At 39.3% G+C, this 23,995-nt stretch overlaps 1 protein-coding gene across 1 annotated transcript in view; it reads left to right on the top strand.

The window, feature by feature from the left end:
* Positions 1-15,201, top strand: part of LOC139810117 (uncharacterized) — a 29,157-nt gene extending 13,956 nt beyond the window's left edge. Inside the window, exons 4-5 of the mRNA XM_071773435.1 lie at positions 14,950-15,083; positions 15,190-15,201. Of these exons, the coding sequence (XP_071629536.1) occupies positions 14,950-15,083; positions 15,190-15,201 (146 nt within the window). The remainder of the gene's footprint in view (positions 1-14,949; positions 15,084-15,189) is intronic.
* Positions 15,202-23,995: the final 8,794 nt, after the last annotated feature.

Here is a 23,995-nt window from a genome sequence, read left to right as displayed (position 1 = left end):
TGTTGCCATGCACATGAGCAATGCGAAAAGTATATATATATAAATTCACTTTAATTATTGCATGGTGAATTCGACCGTCGCTTCAGGGAAATGCATGTTTTAGAAATAGATTTGCTTATCTTTATGACACCTTTTACTGTTGATATTAATATCGTTCCCGCAGATATACAATTAGAATTAATTGATTTGAAATGTGACACTTTCCTTACAAATCGTTTCCACACAACAACTGACATCGTACAATTTTATTCACATATGTACCTCTAGAGCGTTTTCCTCAACTACACACTCATCGCGCCGCAAAAATAATGAGTATGTTCGGTTCTACATATTCATGTGGACAATTATTTTCTATTATAAAATTAAATAAATCACGATTACGCGGATATTTAACAGATTCACATTTAAACGCAATTTTTAAGTTGTGCTAGGATAATAACACCCGATATATATCGCAAATAATATCAGATTTTAATTGTAAATCAAATATAAATTAAATATTTGTTATTTGTGTTATACTTTTTAAATTTCTAATTAAAAATATTAACTTTTTTTTTACAATTTACATTTAACAATAATTTGTAATTATTGTTATTATAATATTATGTGTTATATTATTAATTATATTATAATCTATAAAACTTTTATATGCGTTATTATTACAGTATATAAGAATCGTTTATTCAAACTATACATCGTTACTATTTCATGTTAATTTTGGGTCATCTGATTATGTATAAGCAAAATATTCTTTGATGCTTTTCTGAACAGCGCGCCGCCCCCCCCCCCCCCCGCGCCGCCTGCTAGGGGAGAAGTTTCTATGCGTATACGAAGACTCAACATGGTGTACGTGAGATCCAGGTAGTCTTCCCCGTGACCAGGTATGACGAATTCTATAAGCGCGTCGTCCCCGCGGGAAGTTATGGGTTTGTAATAGATCCATTGCGAGCTCTAGATACTAGTTTAAGTGGGTGGCAATGAGAAGAAATCGAGCTCGCTCTTTAAACACTCGCTCTAGTGCGTGTGAAGAAAAGACATGCTTATATCCTCCTCCTCCGCTTCTTGAATTCTTGGTTCGTGCGCGCGCGACGATTAAGAGAATATGTCGGATACTGCGTTTCTTGACGCTAACTCGACGACGACGCTGTCTCGGTTGAATCTTAGAAGTGATCGATCAAGAATTTAACACGAGATGAGATTCCAGATTTTGAGCTTATTCCTTTTTCAAACTTATCTTACCTTTATTCTTAAAATTTAGTACAACTGAGTTATGCGTGAGGCGCGATCTTAAAATATAAGCGTACAGGGATTAAGTCTGTACACGCCCCGTATGTTGCGTGAGCTAAGGATGGTGGAGAAGGAGAAACGATATTCAAATTAAGAAATAGAATCGTTAATTTACTGAGTTCATAAAACAATCAATTCTATCATTTGGTCGTGAAACATAAATGTAATCATAAATATGTACTTTCGATACAAAACATTGTAAAGAAGATATTCCCTTCGTTTAACGGAATCTTATTACAAATAATAAGTTAAGACTGAGATCCATTTACGAAATATTTCAAACTAAAATCGAGGAATAAAGTATTAAAGAATATTCAATGTATTAAATATTCTCAATTATTAAAATGAAATAAGTGATCTCTTCTCTATGTAGAACTTCTGCAAGGGATTATCTTTGAAGCAAACACATCAATTATAATAAGTACGAAAAATAATATAAAGAGAATGAACACAATTAATACATATTAAGATAACGAATATGGAATTAAGAAAACAAAAGAATTCAAAATACATTAAATCTCAACGTGAGAATTATTATAAATGAAAGAATTATGCAGGAATTAAATTCGATAATGTTATAAATTAACAGTCTATCAGTAACTGTCGTTTTGATTGAAGTCGAAACTTTTCCTTGAAAGTAGTAAATATAATTATTCCATATACGTTACTGAAAGCAGTAGATCTTTGTAGCATAAATCCTTATAATTAATCGAATGAAATACGAAGAGGATCGCAATAGTAACTTTACATAACGTAATTGAGTAAAGAAGTTAATCAGTTCGCACGGTTCATAATTGTTGTAAGTCGTTAATCAATTTATAATATCATTTCGAAAGAATCGAGTAGTCAACATATTATCTTAAACAGTAATAATCTGTCGAATTAACATAAAGTTCGTTATATACAGTATGTACGAGAGAGTTTTATAAAGTAAACGAAATATGAGTCCTTAATATATATATAAGACACACAACGAATCCCAAGGAATATTATTTCATGATCAATCTAATCCATGTATGCGCATCAATCAGAAGTATTAATTGGAATTCCACTGAATTTACGTTCCGAGATAAGAATTTATCTCCTTTTCTCATTAATCTGAATAAATAATAAACGTCCTTTCTTGCGGACAAATATAAGCAAATAACGTTATGTTCTGTAACCGAATATTTGAATTAGCACGTGCGCACTTGTAAAGTATCACTTTCATCAGGGAGATATCTGACAAAAGAACCGAATATTCGAGATAATAAATTCAAAGGTACCTTATCGTGGAATCTGCAGCATCCACCAATTCTTTATAGATAATCCGCTATTTATTTAGACGGAAAATCATTCACTGAAAGTGGGAACTCATTCGCCGTATGCGAGCCAGATATTACGATATTACCGATATTTTTACGTATTTTCAACAAAGTCCCAAGATCGAGCGCGAATGCTCGGATTTAGACGTACATACAGTCGAATGTAGGAAACTGACTGTCTGGAATTGAGTGAGATTTAGGAAAATGATTTTGGCTGAGCAAATTGAAGTGCTAAAGCCGAAGGACTATGTGTAAGGAACCGAAGCTCAGAACTATGTGCGTCTTCGCGGCGTTTTCCGTCCTATTTATACCCAAAAATGACCAGAATCTTCCGAGATTCCCGCCATTTCTACGCGTCTTAAGGGGGGAGGTTTTCTAGAAGCTTCTAGAACATTCTAGAAGCGTAGTTTTGGGCCCCATTTGGCCCCCAGACCTCCAAGGGTCGTCCGATAAGATAAACATTTACAAGAAACTGAGAGTTCGCTCGGAACTCCGAGGCTAGCGTGCGTCGTCTAACCGTTCGAATTTTTCAACGTGTCGTCCGAAATTTAGTATAAAAGTTTCGTACGTAACAACATAAATAATTAGCAACAAACAACACGCCTTGCAATACGAAACGTCGCATTCGTGTCGCAAACCTCTCTTATATAACGAATCGTCCGCAATTATCGCAAATCTTCATGGAACTGCAGACGCTCGCGAGCTATTTACCGTCATAAGATTTTTGCGCGAGATAACGTTCGAAATACGAGTTTCCGAAAAACTCACGATTACACGTCGCCCCGTGTGGAAATTGCGTTAGGGCTTTGATAAGGCCTCTGTTAATTTTCCCTAACTTTGTTTGGGCCCTAATGTGGAAACCCAACAAGAACCCTTTAAGGGGATCCTATAGTGGCGGTAGTTACCGACATTTTTTCATTTTAAGGAATTTTTGAATTGGCTTTACAGAATTGCAAGTTTTTGGTCTAGAATTAAAGTACGCACAAAAATCTACATCGCGTTGTACGATTTCATATCGGGAACAAAAAAAAATAAAAATTTTACTAATTTGGGCACATACAAATGTCATCTGACGACAATAACAAAATTACTGCAGTTTATATATATATAATGACACCAAGGCGACGTAGGGACAACATGTAGGAACAATATCATGTAAATAAAACTAAGATTCAACGTCTAGAAAAAAAGATTCCGTAAAATGAAGTTTTATTAAGCAAAAGCACATTTAGGTTGACAGGATAAGCAGTATTGCGTGTAGCGAGAGATGGCGCAGCAATCGAACAAAGACAGATGCCTCTGGTTAGACAAGGACAGACATAGATATATAACATAGAAAACAGGATTAGAAATGTTGACATTACCGACGTCGAGGAAGTTCGGCCTTCGCTATAGGATCCCCTTAAGGCCGGTCACGCTTTTTCATTGAGGGCCCTTAGAGGCTAAATAATCAGGGCCTTGATAATTACCTTATGAAATCCCTTATATTCCCCTAAGATGGCCCTATCATTACCAGGAATATACCCGCTTTTTTGGGTGTGGATGTATATAAAATCAATACAAAATAAAATTAAATTTACAGAATTTAATTTATTTATTAATGCATATTAATGACTCGATTGACGAATATTTACATAAAGTAGACTTATAGTGACTTAATAATACGACTATACACTCTTAAGCATGTACCGCGTAAAATAGTTCTCGAGTTCCTGATAAAGAATTACAAAACCTTATTTAGCATTATTTTAAAAAATCATTATCATAAAAAGTTATTCTTTCAGAACGCTTAGAGTTCTACCCAAAACTCTTATCAGAACGCCTGGAACTTTCAAAAAAATTTGTACGTGGACTTAGTCGAATTTTACGCGTTGCATTTTCGAAGTCGAATATCTTTGTAACTAGTAGCCGGATCGCTTTCGACAATAATAATTTCTTTTAAAACTCTTACAGATCTATTCAAAACTCCCATTAGAACGCCTGCAATTCTTCCACTAATTAAGGGCGATCCGGTCACTAGTCAAGTAGTTAAGAAAATATTCGAAGATACAACGGATGAAATTCGACTAAGTCCGCATAAAAATTTTTTAACTTCTATCAGTTGCAAAATAGACATTCTGCTAAACGCAATTTTTAACAAACGAATTTTATCTGTGAAAGTATTTTACAGTAAAAATAAAAATAATTGTATAAATAATTACTTTTATTTTTTATTATAATAACATTGATTTTATAATAAAAGAAATATAACTAAAAAAACAACAGATTATGTCTGAATCGACCTTAAATCGGAGATATATTCACGGAGAAAGTTTGTTATACGAAAGTAATATTAATATAAATCACGCAGCATCGATATACAACGCGTATTAAAGATGCAACGATAAGATTATCGTAAACAATATTAAAAAGTAAAACGCATAATTTAATACATCAAGTTCAGATGGTCATAGCGTATTAAAAAGTTGAAAAAAAAGTTGCGTAACTTTCTTCCATTTAAAAAAGAAATGTATAATTTTTCAAAACAATGAAATATTTCTACACTACGAATTATGATCAAACGGCTTGCAATTACCATTAATTACAAATTATTCTGTACATATAATCATTAGTCTATACTCTATATGTCATTTTTTGTTTTTTGTTTTTTTTGTTTTTTTTTCTATTTGTTTTTTTGTTTTATGTTTTTTTTTTTAAATAAATCTACACCAAATCAAATTAACAAAACTACACAGTGATTCTCGAAGGCTATACTACTTTTTGTGAATCGTGGCAAAAAGAAGCACGAAAAAAATAGCGGGGTTGTATTAGAATAAAAAATTACGCTGGTGCAAGCACTTCTGACTCCCCTGATACAATACAACAGTGCCCGCACTGTTAGGCCTATGATTCTCTGCACGACTCTTTTTAGGCCTAGGATCAGAGTCAGTTACGCTGGTCTGGTAATGCGAATGTATAGTCTCTCTCAGTCAAGTCATGCGCCCACCTCCCAGAGGTCTCACTGGAACGTTGCAATGGGGCTGTTCCGATTCAGTACGGCTCGGTCGCAAAATCTGATGTCAGCTGGCTGGTGCGCTCTGCAGTAATCAAATAGCATCAATGGCGATCTGAGCGCACCTCTAAGAACCTGTAGTTGATACGGGCTCAAGTACCGCTGTCCATGGTGAATTGTGCGGCCAAGAAAAAGCACGGTTATCTGGGGATCTCTCGGCTGCCAATCCGTTTGCTCCCCAAAGAGCAGTAAATATGAAAAAGTTAAAAAATGAATCTTCACGCCCGAGTTCTCGGATGGTCCGGACACTGCGTGCACGATGCGAGAGTGGTGACTCGGTCAGTGCGGAGACACGGTGAGTGCGTAGCTAGCCCTTGAGACTAGACGCCAGTTATCGAGTATAGAAACAATTACGAGGGCCGTTTCAAGCCGGGGTGCAACGGGTGCAGTGCACCCGGGCGGCCGCCTCGAAGGGGCGGCTAGCGGCCGTCGACGAGTCTTTAAAATTAATCGTACAACCAAAATAAAATAAAAAAAATTTGGAAAAAATTTGAAGTCGAACTAGAAATCTGAAAGCTGAATCATAGTTAGGCGCTGCTCTCGCACATATAAATATAGGTTATTTGGTTTTATTAGGATGGCACTCTTAGTTCTGGCAATGTTGCCAATGTTGCGAACTGAGAATCAGCTTGTATCGCTAAGTGGGAGTGAGAATCCCCGAATCCCGTATACGACACTGCAAGATCCAAACTATCCAAAGTATAAGGTATGCTACATATCTTACATATCTTATACATCTTACATATCTTACATATCTTATACATATACTTATACATATACATATACTGTATATAGTATCGCGTATCATTTTCATTGTATGCAGCTGGAACTACAAAGTGTGTGTATATAGATGCAACAATGCCCATACAGTACAGAAAGGTTATACAAGTCAACGTAATTGATTAAATAATAATATATTTATTGATTTATTTCATAAAATAAAAAATTTTATTTATATTTATATGCATATTGAACTCTACATCTTAAATAGATAATAGACGGATGATTTTCGTTCATTCGCTGAACATTTATCTGTCCAAAATTTGTAAACAATCAATATCTGAAGTTTCTGCGTTGGGGTTGTTTCAGAAATTAAACTGAAGTAGTGTATCTTTAATATTATTAACTGCTTGCTTTTTGCAAGCTTTAAATAATTCTCATGACTAAAACTTAAATACGAGATAGATAACGCATCTCACGTCACAGAGCAGTAAACGAACGAACTACCGAAATATTACAATGATGTTTCTATAATGTCTCTACAATATTACGTTCCAATTTGCAAAATTGTAACATTGCTGCAACGCCAACGTAATGAAAATGTTCTGTGCTGTAAACAATATAAACTTCACAATTTCTAGATGTCAGACCAAAAAACAAAACGTTTATCGGGAGCTGAATACAGAAAACGAAAGCTTCAAAGAGACGCAGAATTACTCAAAGATGAAGGAGCAATAAAAAAATTGAGTGTGTGAAGTTGGCCCCCCCAAATGATCCAAATATAGTTCTGTTTAGAGTTCTGAATTCTTTCGGACAATAGGAAGAGTTCCTGATAAGTTTTAAAAAGAGTTCTGGCGATTAAGATAACGAAAACACCTTTTGAAAAAAGGGGGGCCAACTTCACGATTTTTTAAATCAAATTTTGAAATCGAATAGTTCTGAATGGTCTAAACGCTTCATTTTGCGATTATCTAGAGTTCCTGATACACAAAAATTTTTTTTGGTTAATTAAAAAACAAAAAAAAATTTTGAAAATTTTATTTTAAAATCGAGTAGTTCTGAATGCCTTAAACGTTTTATTTTGCAATTACCTAGAGTTCCTGATACATAAAAAAATTTTTAGTTTAATTAAAAACAATTTTTTGGCAAAAGAAAATTTTCAATCATCTCTCGTTCAAATATCGATTATCTTGCAAATCGTTAGCCTAATCGCTTTGAGCCATAAGACTTTTCGTCACAACTCGTCGAAAAATGTCCAAAAGTCCTATCAGAACTATTCGGTACTCCAAAAAAATTTTCGACCCCGGGATTAGAAAACTTTCAAGCATCTCTCGATCAAATGTCGGTTATCTTGCAAACCGTTGGCCTAATCGCTTTGAGCCATAAGACTTTTCGTCACAACTCGTCGAGAAATGTCCAAAAGTCCCATCAGAACTATTCGGAACTCCAAAAAAATTTTCGACCTCGGGACTTGAAAAACTTTCACCGTCTGTGAAGTTGGTCCGCCTTTTTCAAAATTCGGATAAATTTGTTAGAGTTCTGGATTCTCCAGCAAGAGTTCTAGAGTTCTCTATAATTTTTAGAAAGAGTTCCGTTATTTAAAATGACGAAAACACCATTTAAAAAATGAGGGGTTAACTTCACGGCGCCCCTCATTTTTGAAAAAATGAATTTTTTATGGTAGTTCCGGATAGATTTCGATGAGTTCTAGAGTTCCCAATAGGTTTTATAGCGCTACGACCAATAATTCAAAAGTTACAGCCCTTTAAAGTGCCCCATTTCGAAAAATTTCTAAGTTCCTAAGAGTAAATTTTTTTTTCGAAAATCGGCAGTTCCCGCGGGAGTTCTGGTCGCCCCCCGAAGAGTTCTATCAAAAACTATCAGGGTCCGAAGCGCTGCGACCAATATTTCAAAAGTTACAGCCCTTCAAAGTGTCACCTCTAAAATTAAAAAATTTTTTTCGGGAGTTCTGACGGGAGTTCTGACGGGAGTTCTGGTCGCCCCCCGAAGAGTTCTATCGAAAACTATTATGGCCCGAAGCGCTACGATTAATATTTCAAAAGTTACAGCCACCCAAAGTGCCACATCTCAAAAATTTTTTAAGTCCCTAAGGGTAAATATTTTTTTTCGGAAATCGGCAGTTCTCGCGGGAGTTCTGGTCGCCCCCCGAAGAGTTCTATCGAAAACCATCAGGGTCCGAAACGCTGCGACCAATATTTCAAAAGTTACAGCCCTTCAAAGTGTCACCTCTAAAATTAAAAAATTTTTTTTGGGAGTTCTGACGGGAGTTCTGACGGGAGTTCTGGTCGTCCCCCGAAGAGTTTTATCGAAAACTGTTATGGCCCAAAACGCTCCGACCAATATTTCAAAAGTTATAGCCCTTCAAAGTGCCACCTCTAAAAATAAAAAATTTTTTTCGGGAGTTCTGACGGGAGTTCTGGTCGCCCCCCGAAGAGTTCTATCGAAAACTGTTACGGCCCGAAGCGCTCCGACCAATATTTCAAAAGTTACAGTCCTTCAAAAAGTGCCACCACCAAAATTAAAAACTTTCAATCATTATTCTAAAGAAATCGCCATATACGGTTCGAGCAATAGATCTAAGGCAGCTCAATATTATATTATCTATATGTATATTAAATACGCGTATTTTTCAACATGTTATTTAGAATATTGATTTTATATCTTATCGGTTTTAACATACAAGTATTAACTTTCAATTATCTCTCGATCAAATATCAGTTATCTTGCAAAGACTTTTCTTATGGCTTCTGCACACAGGACGCGGAAACGCTTGCCGCGCGGCAAGAAGCGACGCGGTAGCCAATAAACTTTTAGTTCTTACGGAAAAGCAACACGTTGATTGGCTACCGCGTCGCTTCTTGCCGCGCGGCAAGCGTTTCCGCGTCCTGTGTGCAGAAGCCATAAGAAAAGTCTTTGCAAGATAACTGATATTTGATCGAGAAATAATTGAAAGTTAATACTTGTATGTTAAAACCGATAAGATATAAAATCAATATTCTAAATAACATGTTGAAAAATACGCGTATTTAATATACATATAGATAATATAATATTGAGCTGCCTTAGATCTATTGCTCGAACCGTATATGGCGATTTCTTTAGAATAATGATTGAAAGTTTTTAATTTTGGTGGTGGCACTTTTTGAAGGACTGTAACTTTTGAAATATTGGTCGAAGCGCTTCGGGCCGTAACAGTTTTCGATAGAACTCTTCGGGGGGCGACCAGAACTCCCGTGTCTCTGTGAAGTTGGCACCTCACTTTCAAAAATCGAAAGATTTATCAACAGTTCTATTTGCACCCGCAATAGTTCTACAGTTCCTGCTAATTTTTAGAAATAGTTCCGTTGATTTAGTTAAAAAAAATGAATTTTGAAAATATGAGGTGCTAACTTCCCGTAGCACCTCATGTTTCGAAAAAAATAATTTTAACAATGACATTTTATAGTTCTCGAAAAGTTCTACAGTTTCTGATAAGTTTTAGCAATAGTTCCGGTCAACAAGTATTTTTAAACAAATTTTTAATCTGACCACGAGCACCTCAAGTTCCAAAAAAATTAATTTTTGCCATGAAATTCTATAGTTCTCAAAGAGTTCTACAGTTCCTGATAGATTTTAGCAACAGTTCCGGCCTCTAAATATTTTTTTAACAATTTTTTACTTTTACCGCTGGCACCGCACACAAGAGTAAAGTCATGAATCGCAGGCAGTTCCGATCGACTTCTTGACAGTTCTCGATAGTTCTCGCATAGTTCCAACAGTTTTTATAGGTTTTAGCAACAGTTCCGGCCTCTAAATATTTTTTTAACAATTTTTTAATTTGACCGCTGGCACCTCATCTACGGGAAATACGGGGTGCTGGCAATTCCGATCGTTTTCTTCAGAGTTCTCGGCAGTTCCCACATAGTTCCGAGCATTTAAATACGTTTTGACAAGAGTTCCAGCTATTTACTATTTTTAAACAATTTTTTAATTTGACCGCTGGCCACCTCATCTACGAGAAATACGGGGTGCTGGCAACTCCGATCGTTTTCTTCAGAGTTCTCGGCAGTTCTCACATAGTTCCGAGCATTTAAATACGTTTTGACAAGAGTTCCAAAGAACTCTGAAGAAAACGATCAGAATTGCTAGCACCTTGTATTTCCCGTAGATGAGGTGCCAGCGGTCAAATTAAAAAATTGTTAAAAAAATATTTGAAGGCTGGAACTGTTGCTAAAACCTATAAAAACTGTTGGAACTATGCGAGAACTATCGAGAACTGTCAAGAAGTCGATCGGAATTGCCTGCGATTCATGACTTTACTCTTGTGTGCGGTGCCAGCGGTAAAAAATTGTTAAAAAAATATTTGGAGGCCGGAACTGTTGCCAAAACCTATAAAAACTGTTGGAACTATGCGAGAACTATCGAGAACTGTCAAGAAGTCGATCGGAACTGCCTGCGATTCATGACTTTACTCTTGTGTGCGGTGCCAGCGGTAAAAGTAAAAAATTGTTAAAAAAATATTTAGAGGCCGGAACTGTTGCTAAAATCTATCAGGAACTGTAGAACTCTTTGAGAACTATAGAATTTCATGGTAAAAATCAATTTTTTTGGAACTTGAGGTGCTCGTGGTCAGATTAAAAATTTGTTTAAAAATACTTATTGACCGGAACTATTGCTAAAACCTATCAGGAACTGTAGAACTTTTCGAGAACTATAAAACGTCATGGTTAAAATTATTTTTTTCGAAACATGAAGTGCTACGAGAAGTTAGCACCTCATATTTTCAATATTCATTTTTTTTAACTAAATCAACGGAACTATTTCTAAAAATTAGCAGGAACTGTAGAACTATTGCGGGTGCAAATAGAACTGTTGATAAATTTTTCGATTTTTGAAAGTGAGGTGCCAACTTCACAGAGACAACTCCCGTCAGAACTCCCGAAAAAAATTTTTTATTTTTAGAGGTGGCACTTTGAAGGGCTATAACTTTTGAAATATTGGTCGGAGCGTTTTGGGCCATAACAGTTTTCGATAAAACTCTTCGGGGGACGACCAGAACTCCCGTCAGAACTCCCAAAAAAAATTTTTTAATTTTAAAGGTGACACTTTGAAGGGCTGTAACTTTTGAAATATTAATCGTAGCGCTTCGGGCCATAATAGTTTTCGATAGACCTCTTCGGGGGGCGACCAGAACTCCCGTCAGAACTCCAAAAAAAAATTTTTTTATTTTAGAGGTGACACTTTGAAGGGCTGTAACTTTTGAAATATTGGTCGCAGCGCTTCGGACCCTGATGGTTTTCGATAGAACTCTTCGGGGGGCGACCAGAACTCCCGCGAGAACTGCCGATTTCCGAAAAAAAATATTTACCCTTAGGGACTTAAAAAATTTTTGAGGTGTGGCACTTTGGGTGGCTGTAACTTTTGAAATATTGGTCGGAGCGCTTCGGGCCGGAACAGTTTTCGATAGAACTCTTCGGGGGGCGACCAGAACTCCCGTCAGAACTCCCGAAAAAATTTTTTTATTTTTAGAGGTGGCACTTTGAAGGGCTATAACTTTTGAAATATTGGTCGGAGCGTTTTGGGCCATAACAGTTTTCGATAAAACTCTTCGGGGGACGACCAGAACTCCCGTCAGAACTCCCAAAAAAAATTTTTTAATTTTAGAGGTGACACTTTGAAGGGCTGTAACTTTTGAAATATTGGTCGCAGCGCTTCGGACCCTGATGGTTTTCGATAGAACTCTTCGGGGGGCGACCAGAACTCCCGCGGCAACTGCCGATTTCCGAAAAAAATATTTACCCTTAGGATCTTAAAAAATTTTTGAGCTGTGGCACTTTGGGTGGCTGTAACTTTTGAAATATTAATCGTAGCGCTTCGGGCCATAATAGTTTTCGATAGAACTCTTCGGGGGGCGACCAGAACTCCCGTCAGAACTCCCAAAAAAAATTTTTTAATTTTAGAGGTGACACTTTGAAGGGCTGTAACTTTTGAAATATTGGTCGCAGCGCTTCGGACCCCGATGGTTTTCGATAGAACTTTTGGAGGGCGACCAGAACTCCCGCGAGAACTGCCGATTTTCGAAAAAAAATATTTACCCTTAGGGACTTAAAAAATTTTTGAGGTGTAGCACTTTGGGTGGCTGTAACTTTTGAAATATTAATCGTAGCGTTTCGGGCCATAATAGTTTTCGATAGAACTCTTCGGGGGGCGACCAGAACTCCCGTCAAAACTCCCAAAAAAAATTTTTTTAATTTTAGAGGTGACACTTTGAAGGGCTGTAACTTTTGAAATATTGGTCGCAGCGCTTCGAACCCTGATAGTTTTTGATAGAACTCTTCGGGGGGCAAACAGAACTCTCGTCAGAACTACCGAAAAAAATTTTTATTTTTAGAGGTGGCACTTTGAAGGGCTATAACTTTTGAAATATTGGTCGGAGCGTTTTGGGCCATAACAGTTTTCGATAAAACTCTTCGGGCGACGACCAGAACTCCCGTCAGAACTCCCAAAAGAAATTTTTTAATTTTAGAGGTGACACTTTGAAGGGCTGTAACTTTTGAAATATTGGTCGCAGCGCTTCGGACCCTGATAGTTTTTGATAGAACTCTTCGGGGGGCGACCAGAACTCCCGCGGGAACTGCCGATTTCCGAAAAAAAATTTACTTTTAGGAACTTAGAAATTTTTCGAAATGGGGCACTTTAAAGGGCTGTAACTTTTGAATTATTGGTCGTAGCGCTATAAAACCTATTGGGAACTCTAGAACTCATCGAAATCTATCCGGAACTACCATAAAAAATTCATTTTTTCAAAAATGGGGGGCGCCGTGAAGTTAACCCCTCATTTTTTAAATGGTGTTTTCGTCATTTTAAATATCGGAACTCTTTCTAAAATTATAGAGAACTCTAGAACTCTTGCTGGAGAATCCAGAACTCTAACAAATTTATCCGAATTTTGAAAAAGGCGGACCAACTTCACAGACGGTGAAAGTTTTTCAAGTCCAGAGGTCAAAAATTTTTTTGGAGTTCCGAATAGTTCTGATGGGACTTTTGGACATTTCTCGACGAGTTGTGACGAAAAGTCTTATGGCTCAAAGCGATTAGGCCAACGGTTTGCAAGATAACCGACATTGATCGAGAGATGCTTGAAAGTTTTCTAAGTCCCGGGGTCGAAAATTTTTTTGGAGTACCGAATAGTTCTGATAGGACTTTTGGACATTTTTCGACGAGTTGTGACGAAAAGTCTTATGGCTCAAAGCGATTAGGCTAACGATTTGCAAGATAATAGATATTTGAACGAGAGATGATTGAAAATTTTCTTTTGCCAAAAAATTGTTTTTAATTAAACTAAAAATTTTTTTATGTATCAGGAACTCTAGGTAATCGCAAAATAAAACGTTTAAGGCATTCAGAACTACTCGATTTTAAAATAAAATTTTCAAAATTTTTTTTTGTTTTTTAATTAACCAAAAAATTTTTTGTGTAACAGGAACTCTAGATAATCGCAAAATGAAGCGTTTAGACCATTCAGAACCTATTCGATCTCAAAATTTGATTTAAAAAATCGTGAAGTTGGCCCCCCTTTTTTCAAAAGGTGTTTTCGTTATCTTAATCGCCAGAACTCTTTTTAAAACTTATCAGGAACTCTTCCTATTGTCCGAAAGAATTCAGAACTCTAAACAGAACTATATTTGGATCATTTGGGGGGGCCAACTTCACACACTCAAAAAATTTTTGTTCGTCAACGATCGACAGGCAGAAATACCAAGCTCGTCTAAGTCAATAACGATTGACAAGGAAAGATTACCGGCTGAATGTACGCACGACGAAGAACCTTCAGACGGAAATGATACAAGAATGAAAGGTGAAGATAAAGCTCGAGATGAAATTGTAATGCAGGTTGCTGAGAGTACTGAGACAATAAACGAACACACACTGGCGACAGAAATATTCTCTGTGACGGAAATAAGTGACGATCCAGCTAAGTGGCCATCGCGATAATCGAATAATGACGTGCAATATCTCGTACAAAATAAGCCCAACTGTAGAAAACAGTTGTCGTATCCCAAAGATAATAATAGCAGATCGTTCTCCGATACTTATTTCACGCGCATATTTTAAAAACGGTGAAACATGCGACAGAAGCTGGCTATTGTACTCGCCTTCACGAAACAGGATTTTTTGCTTTTGTTGTAAATTATTTGCGAATTGTAACAGCACTTTGGGTAACGACGGTTTTTGTGATTGGCAACATACATCTCGTCACTTGTCAAGACATGAGAAAGGTTTAGAACATATACAAAATTTCAAAAAGTGGACTGATCTGACCATAGCGTTCAAAACGGAAAGAACAACAGATCAACATGAGCAGCGTATATTTCAGGCAGAACAAAAGCATTGGTATTCTGTACTAACGGAACTGACGAGTATCAAAGAAACGGATATCCACACTCGCCATGAAGCACAGTGTCTAGCACAAAAACTCTAATTTTAAATTTGTGTGCTTAATCGTCATTTGGCACGAGATTCTTTCGAATGTAAATGTTGTCAGTAAAATGCTTCAAGACTACGAAATGAATATTTCTTTATCAGCAGAAGTTCTGAAAAATCTCGTAACCAGTTTAACAGATAAACGATCTGATGAAGGGTTTGAAGACTTTGTCACGCGTGCTAAGGAATTGGCTAAAATTGTTGAAGCTGATGAAGACTTCCCAAGTCCAGTGAAAGTACGCCCGAGGAGGAAAAAAAAACAGTTTGATTATGAATACGAAGACGAAACAATTACAGTTCCTAAAAACAACTTTAAAATAAATTTTTATTTTTATATTTCAGATACAGCAATAAGCTCCTTAAACGAACGTTTCGAGTTATTGAAACAGCACAATGAAACTTTTAACTTTCTGCGCCATAGTTCGTCTCTTGAAAAAATGAGTAAGGAGCACATTTTGGAACAGTGCAAGAAACTGCAAGCAAAACTTTCAAATAAAGCTGGAACAGAAAGTGATATCGATGGTGCCGAGTTGTACGATGAAATTTGTATACTCTTGCAAGGAATGCTAATGCCCGATATGAATTCAAGTGCAATGCTGAATTATTTATTGAAAAATAATTTGCAAAAAGTGTTTCCGAATCTTTACGTAAGTTTGCGAATATTGTTAATTTTGCCAGTCACCGTAGCTTCAGGTGAAAGATCATTTTCAAAACTTAAATTGATAAAAAATTATTTACGTTCGACTATGTCTTAGGAAAGGTTAACGAATTTAGCAACAATTTCTATTGAGCATGAAATCGCGAGCAAATTAGAAACATTGCAGCTCATCAAACAATTTGCTGAAGTAAAAGCAAGACTTTGTATCAATTTCGTGCAATGTATTCAATAAATAAGTATTCAAAATCGTGCAATGTTTTATAAATGCGATCGGTAGAAAAGGGCGGCGGCGGGACACGCTGCACCCAGGTGCAATAAGCCTTTGAAACGGCCCTCGGCCTCTTGACTCACAAATAGCTCCTGTGACCCCCTGTAGCCTTCTTCTTCTTCCTTTTCTTCTTTGTAAATTTTATGGCACCTAATTCCCCTCAGCATCACTCAACGACCAAGAACAAGTCGAAAATAATAAGTTGTGACGACAACGACGATGTCCTCACGGTCTCGCCGGCCGTGAAGGAGCGCGCCGTCGCTTTATTCACTAAAGATCTCTTTATAAATCGCGATACTTCTCTCCGAAACCCAGATGGTAGCTCGACTGGATAGTTTTATTTTGTAAATGTTGGGCGCCAGGTGCGATTCCTCTCACCACGATATACGAGATCGCAGTATTCTCAGGCGTGGGTTTCTTTGATTAATCGCGGTTGGAAGAGGAGAGGGAGCGTAGCGCAATCAATACACCCGAGTAACAAGGAACATAAAGTTATATTTTATTTAATGCAGACAACAAGTGGAAGGAGGTAGGCGAGTTCCACGGCGAACAAGCAGAATCCGGGCACGCGCCACGTGTCATCCCACGAGCGCGATGCTCATTCCGTCGCTGAACTGCACAGCAATCCCGGTCGAATTTGTACAAGACTATTCCCCGACATAAGTTGCAGCGAATTCCACCCGGACGGTCAAACGCGAAATACTCGAAAACGTTTACTTCTAACAAGCGCACTAGGTCCCACTTTTATCACTAACGCAATTTCCTTACAATCTACCGACAGAGCTGGGGATCTTCACTCCCCACGAGACGCACGAATGGACTCACCCGTAAACGCGACACAACCGTGAGCCATTAAGCCCGATGAAACGCACGGACATCCACTTATATTAGCGCGAACTTAACCGGCAACAATAACCACGAGACTCTTACCCGCGCGAGAGCTACCTCCCGAAACTACGGCACGGTTAAGCAAACGACGATTACGAAATTACACGCAACGAAATTACACGCACGCTGATTGTCGGCGGCAGTACGTTCGCATCCCCGAGACGGGCACTCGCGATCACTTTTTCGTACGGGCCCTCCCGCGATATGGTACTCGGTATTGTTCAAGTTACGGCGGATTTCATCGATTCTCGCGGCACAACGCGACTCCCAGGAGAGCCTTAGTATTACAACGATCTTACTTTGGGGAGGCTGAGCAGTGGCCTTACAATTGATTCCTTGTTCCGGCAGCTCGTCGTTCGGCTCGCAGGGCTGGATGGTACCTGGATGGCGGCTAGCACGACAGTGGCGTTTCTTCGGCCCGGCGGGACCACGCTGGGACCGCGCGCGCCGGTGTCCCAAGCCCGGTGCTGCGCCCTGGCCGGTCAGCGATCCCTTTAGGCGATCGCCACGCCTTGCGAGGGCGCCCCTCGCATCCGCTGTCGTCCGCCGGCGGTAGTTTTAAAGCCCGCCTGTGTGAGACCGGCTGTCCAGGACGCGACTCATCATCCGGTTGTTCGACGGCCAGGCTGGACGGGCCATGGCTCGTCGACCGGTATCGGTATCCCGGTGGTGACCCCGTTTCTCGACGGAGACCTTCGTCGGGGCGTCCCCGGTCTCGGGTCTTCCGTTTCCGGGCTGCAGTGCTTTTGTGCGGGCTATGTGGGTGCCTTGACAGGTCAGCGGCTGTTCCGGCTGAGGGCTCCAGCGAAACCCGTCCGACGACCGTCCGTCCTTGGAAGCTTCCGGCTGTCCACCTGTAAGTCCCTCGGTGCGGCATACACCGTTACAAAACTCCGTGACCCTGGCCATCTGCTCCGCGCTCGATACCTGTAACGCTCGCAAAAAAATCTTAATCCTAACCTAAAACGTTCGCCCACCGCCCGCCCCGGGCGGAGGCACCATCCCTGACGCCTCCCTCGGCCGAGCTCCCATCTGGGGTGAGGGACGTGACATTTGTCACGTCACAAATTATATCCAATTTCTTTTGTATAGATACATCAAAATATGAAATAATTCTCCTAAAGGCTTCCATTGCTCCTGATCTGTGACCTATAGCTTACGAGAGCCTAAAAGACAACGATAGCTCCGCGGTCGATGCTGCTATTTATACTTTTTTCTCTGTCCGTCACCTGGCTACCCCGAAAATGGCGCGTTCTAATTGGCTGCTCTCCCCCCACTCCATTCCCCCCACTACTACGCTACCTCCTCCCTTGTACATGTGCCGTTTCGTTCATTGAATTTGAACGTTAGAATTTTATTACATTTTACAGGTTTACATTTTATTACATTTTTATTACATTTAATTTCGCAAGACGAAGCCTGCGTCTCCGTTCGTCCATAGATATCGTTTCCCATGCTTCAGACACCGTTGAAACCGTACGGAAAGATCGATTGTCCAACATGCCAAAAATAATGTTGGATATTTCAAGAGGCAGCTGTTTAATTATATCCAATTTTTTGGTATAGATACATCAAAATAAGAAATAATTCTCCTAAAGCTTCCATTGCTCGTGATCTGTGATTTATAGCCTTTAAGAGCCTAAAAAATAATGAATAGCTCAGCAGTCGATGCTGCTATTTATACTCCTTTCCCTCTCAGTCACGTGACTACCTCGAAAATGGCGCGTTCTGATTAACTGCCCTCCCCAAACTTTAATGTAAGCTGCCCTCAAACTTTAATAGTAAGTAAGTATGGTTTATGAGCAGAGAGAAATAGAAAAAAAATATTATATAAAAACAGCTCTCAAAATGCGTTATTGGAAAGTAATAGAAAAAGATGGAATATTGAAAAAATATTAAAGGTTTTGCCATACGTGTGACACGCCATTCGATTATGTTTATCTATCTGTTTTTCTATTCTGCAAGCTTACTATTTATAATTATGAAAATAATTAAAGGTAATCATAAAAACTTGTATGCATATTAGTAACGAGAGCAGTACCTTATGTAGAACGTTATCTCAAAATGCCGCGAGTTTTTACAAACGAAGAACACACGGATATTTATTTTGTGTATGGTTTATGTGCAGGGAATCTGAGAACTTCCGTTTATCAATGATTCAAGTGAAATTATTTCTTATACATTTCGTATTTTTGGTATAAACAAATAAAGCATTTTGGGACCTATATTTATATAACATTTTTTCTTATTTCTGCTCATAGAACATACTGCTAGTATGGAAAAACCTGAGACACTCTGTATATTGCAGAGGGTATAGAGAAAAGAGAGCAATAATGTTCATGTAAAATTGTTTCTTTGACAGTTTGTATTTATGCTATAAACAAATAGAGCATTTTGGGACCTATATCTATATAGCATTTTTTCTTATTTTGCTCATAGAAGATACTGCTAGTTTCAAAAAACCTGGAACACTTTGTATATTGCAGAGTATAAAAAAAAAGAGAGCAATAATAATTAATCTGTTATGACAAAGGACTTATTGTAAGAAAATCGACATAAATCTTTGCTTGTTTCTTACGGTTATGAAAAAATGAGACGCACAGAAGGATATTTAAGGACGCAAAGTTATATATAATACTGCGTGGAATAAAAGAAAAATAACAAGTACAATGCGCGTACTAATTTATTTTTGTTACTACTACTGCTATTTAAATTTTTTTATTTATTTACATTTATTTTTATTCAAAAGCTACGGTATGCTACTTACATTTATTTTTTATATCCATTTATGTTTATTCAAAAGCTACAATATGCTACTTACATTCATTTTTTATTTACATTTATTTTTCTTCAAAGGCGCAGATTACTTGTCTTATCTCCATAGTAGGTGCATGAGCGTAATCGGCGAGGCTGAACCGGATCTGCCTTAATAACCCTACCGTTTCGTTCATTGAATTTGAACGTCAGAATTTTATTGTATTTTACAGTTTGCCGTTTTACAGGTTTTACATTTAATTTCGCACTTCGGAGCCTGCGTCTCCGTTCGTCCATCGCTATCGTTTGCCATGCTTCAGACACCGTTGAAACCGACCGGAGAGACCGATTGTCCAACATGCCAAAAATCATGTTGGATATTTCAAGAGGCAGCTGTTTAATAATATCCAATTTCTTTTGTATAGATACATGAAAATATGAAATAATTCTCCTAAAGGCTTCCATTGCTCCTGATCTGTGACCTGCAGCTTACGAGAGCCTAAAAGACAATGATAGCTCCGCAGTCAATGCTGCTATTTATACTCCTTTCCCTGTCCGTCACCTGGCTACCCCGAAAATGGCTCGTTCTAATTGGCTGCCCTCCCCCACCCCATTCCCCCCCCCTCTACGTTACCCCCTCCCATGTACATGTGCCGTTTCGTTCATTGAATTTGAACGTTAGAATTTTATTACGTTTTACAGGTTTACATTTTATTACATTTTCATTACATTTAATTTCGCAAGACGGAGCCTGCGTCTCCGTTCGTCCCTAAATATCGTTTCCCATCCTTCAGACACCGTTGAAACCGTACGGAAAAATGGATTGTCCAACATGCCAAAAATTATGTTGGATATTTCAAGAGGCAGCTGTTTAATTATATCCAATTTTTTTGGTATAGATACATCAAAATAAGAAATAATTTTCCTAAAGGCTTCCATTGATCCTGATCTGTGACCTGTAGCTTACGAGAGCCTAAAAGACAATGATAGCTCCGCAGTCGATGCTGCTATTGATACTCCTTTCCCTCTCAGTCACGTGACTACCTCGAAAATGGCGCGTTCTGATTAGCTGCTTTCCCCAAACTTTAATGTAAGCTGCCCTCAAACTTTAATAGTAAGTAAGTAGCATAGATATGAGACTTCTAGGCCGGGGATCTCTGGGGGGGTGAGGGGCGGGGGGAAGGACTCGTGGCCGCGGGGTCTGCCGGGAGGGGGGGGGACTTTAGTGCCGCCGTCTTCCGAGGAGGTGCGGCGGGGGGGGGGTGGTCTGCGTTCCCATCATATGGTGCGGGGGGTGGGGGGAGGTGGTGGGTGATCTGCGTTTCTAGCATAGGGTTGGGGGGAGGGGGGGGAGAAGGGGGGGGATTAGGCGAGGGCGTCGGGACATGTTCGATAAACAAATGCAGCCTCGCGTCGATGTTCGGCCGATAGTATTTATAAACAGATATCATTTCACACTTATCAAATGCGAGCGAGCGCCTATGGCAGGCGGCTATAATTTACGACCTGCGACTAGCGTGACACCGCGGTCCTTTTCACTTTTCTTCGTAGGAATTGCCGCTTATCGGTGTTTCGCGGCGCCATTCGGCTATGGCGTCGCGCGTTACAAAGGCGAGCGCCGATGACATGCAGCTAGATTTTATAAACACTAGACGGCATAAGCGCGGCAACGCGACTCAATTTCTATGGGTATCGACGAACGTCGATGACAGAATTTATAAACGAATATCATCTCGCACTGCGGATGGCCGAGCATCGATGGTCGCGCGACGTAGGTACTCGACCAAAATTTTATGCGACTTAACCGTCGCGGCCTCTCCTCTTTATTTTTCTGTATAGGAGAACTATCTAAGAGAAAGGGAATAGATAATTATTTAATATTTATTTATTTATTTTAAGAAAATTTCTAAAAAACTCCGAGATATACGGGGTAAAAAAGAGGAAACAGTAAAACGCCGGAAAAGAAAGTTGGCCTGTGAGTCTCGGAGACCCCCGCTGTGCATGCCTACCGCCGCAATGTCCTCTTCAGACATGTCTTTTAGGGCAATTTATTGAGGTTTTTTTTTTTTTGGTGAACATGTGGGTCACGTTTTTGCGGTGCCATTCGATTATGACGTTGCGCGTTATTTCTTTTCTTTGTCTTCCTCTCGAAAAGGACCGTCTTCTCGTTCGCGTTCTCTCTCGCGCGCGTTCTCTCTCTCGCTCCCGTCTCCCGTTCGCGTTCTCTCTCGCGCGCAGTCTCTCGCTCGCTCCCGTCCCCCGTTCGCATTCTCTCTCGCGCGCAGTCTTTCTCTCGCTCCCGTCCCCCGTTCGCGTTCTCTCGCGCGCGCAGTCTCTCGCTCGCTCCCGTCCCCCGTTCGCGTTCTCTCTCGCGCGCAGTCTTTCTCTCGCTCCCGTCCCCCGTTCGCGTTCTCTCTCGCGCGCGTTCTCTCGCTCCCGTCCCCCGTTCGCGTTCTCTCTCGCGCGCAGTCTCTCTCGCTCCCGTCCCCCATAATAAATATATTTTATTATATATAATTAAACTATCTAAGGTAGGGAGAAGGAAGGGAAATAAATAAATATTATAATTATTTAATTTTTTGTTTATTTCGAGAAAATTTATAATATAAAAATTAAAAAATTTATAAGGAGGATCAATTTATCCGGAGGATCTTCACCTGAAACATACAAATGCAATATGATTAATATAATTAATAAAAATTCAAAATTTTTTTATTAAAAAGCGATTATTTTACCAGATTTCATTTTCTTCCTCCTCGGAGGTATCTTCTCCAAAAAGTCTGAGCATCGCGTACCGAGATGTTTGGGTATCATACAGATCTCTCTCAATACGTCTATCCTCTTGGACCCAACGCCGGTGAGCTATATTGATAAATCCCGGTATCACGTAACTCATCCACAGCTGTAAAATTAATATATATAAAATATTATTGTACTTTTTTCAAAACACGCGCGCACAAAAAAATAAGACTCACGTGTTCCCGCGCAATGCGCACCCGCACCCACCGCTCATCCGTCACCACCTGTATATTTAGCTGCATCTGCTAAACAGAAAAAAAACATATTTAAAAAACTATATTATGTCACTATTCACTATACTCTGTCACCGTGTCTTCCGTACCGTGCCCTCCCTCGGAATAAGCACTTCTACGTACTGCACCATAATTGTTTGACACTACTAAACGTTTGGTTTCACGGACTCGACGAGACTGAATTCTCGGTTCTGCAACGACGGTTGCAGAACGAAGCGGGGTAAAATGTCACCAGAGAAAGAAATGGTAACAGTTTACAAACGGACAGCCCCTTCCAACGAAAAGAAATTGAAATGAAATATGTCTCGCACTACAATGGCAGGCAAAAGTTCGACGGAGCATCGACACATGTGAACGCGTTCTCTGTCGCTCGCGTCTCTTCGTTCGCGTCCTCTCTTGCTCGCGCCCCTTCGCTCGCGTTTCTTTTCTTTATAATAAATAATTGGGAGAAGGAAAGATAATTTTAGATACAGTGGGTGAAGGACATGCACGCAAAAGAAAAATACATCGTTCGTTTTAGGGTGTAAGAAAAGCCTGTTTATTTAACTCTTCTTTTACATAATATATCTTACGTGCTAAAAACTAAAGCTGCGAGCTCACAATCGATGATCTGATTCGTATTGAACGCATCGCTAGCGTATATTACATTCGACGCTTCCTTGGGATCCTTCGCAGTGGACGCGATATCGGAGAACCGCGCAAACTTGGCATCGACCGTCGCAAGTATTCTGATCAAATAATCGAATCTCGCATCGATGCATCGATCGAGATCGAACATACGATGCAACGTCGATTCGGTCATTCTCAAGCATACGTTTGCAGATTCGAGACGTATGAGTTTGATGTTATTAACCGTACAAACTCTCACCGTTAGCGGTCCAACGTTTATAAAACTATGGATATCTTTGAAGTCATTGCGAAAGAAATTCTGAATATTTTGCCGTTGCTCGTATAGCGCCTTCCACGTTTCGAGAGACAACAGCAGTTCCTTTCCTCGGCGAGGATCTCCAATGGCGATCTCCACGTAGCTCGGTGGACCCACGTTGATACCAATTTCGAGGAATTTGTATTCCGTAGCTGTCAGCGCGTATCGTCTGCTGAGTATACGAACCGCGCGACGATCCAACGAAATGCTGTAGAAAAAAATAATGAAATTACTTTCAAAATAATACAATTCGCAAAAAAAATATAAAGCTCTATAAATTATACAAAACTTACTTGTTTTTACACGTTGGAGTTTCAACATCGGGAATCGGCACGTAATAATTCATACGTCTACTGCCGCTGTTGCCGCTGTTGCCGCCGTTGCTTCCTCCAACGGAATACATTTTTTCTCTCGGTTATGAGAAGCGGACCGTTCGCACAAGCAGCCGATACGAGACTAGTCGTATAAAAGTAATCGAGTATACGCGACAGCACCCACTATAACCCTTCCAAAACTATGATGAAAGAGGGGGAAATTAATGTTTCTGTAACGCGCAATCAGCGCTCTGAATTTTAGGAGAGGGGACTAAGGTAGGATGTTTTTTCTTCATTAAGACGTATATC

Source organism: Temnothorax longispinosus, chromosome 3 (assembly GCF_030848805.1).
Source record: "Temnothorax longispinosus isolate EJ_2023e chromosome 3, Tlon_JGU_v1, whole genome shotgun sequence".
Classification (NCBI taxonomy): domain Eukaryota; kingdom Metazoa; phylum Arthropoda; class Insecta; order Hymenoptera; family Formicidae; genus Temnothorax; species Temnothorax longispinosus.
Note: the sequence above shows the minus strand (reverse complement) of the source record. Positions and strands in the feature narration are given on the sequence as shown.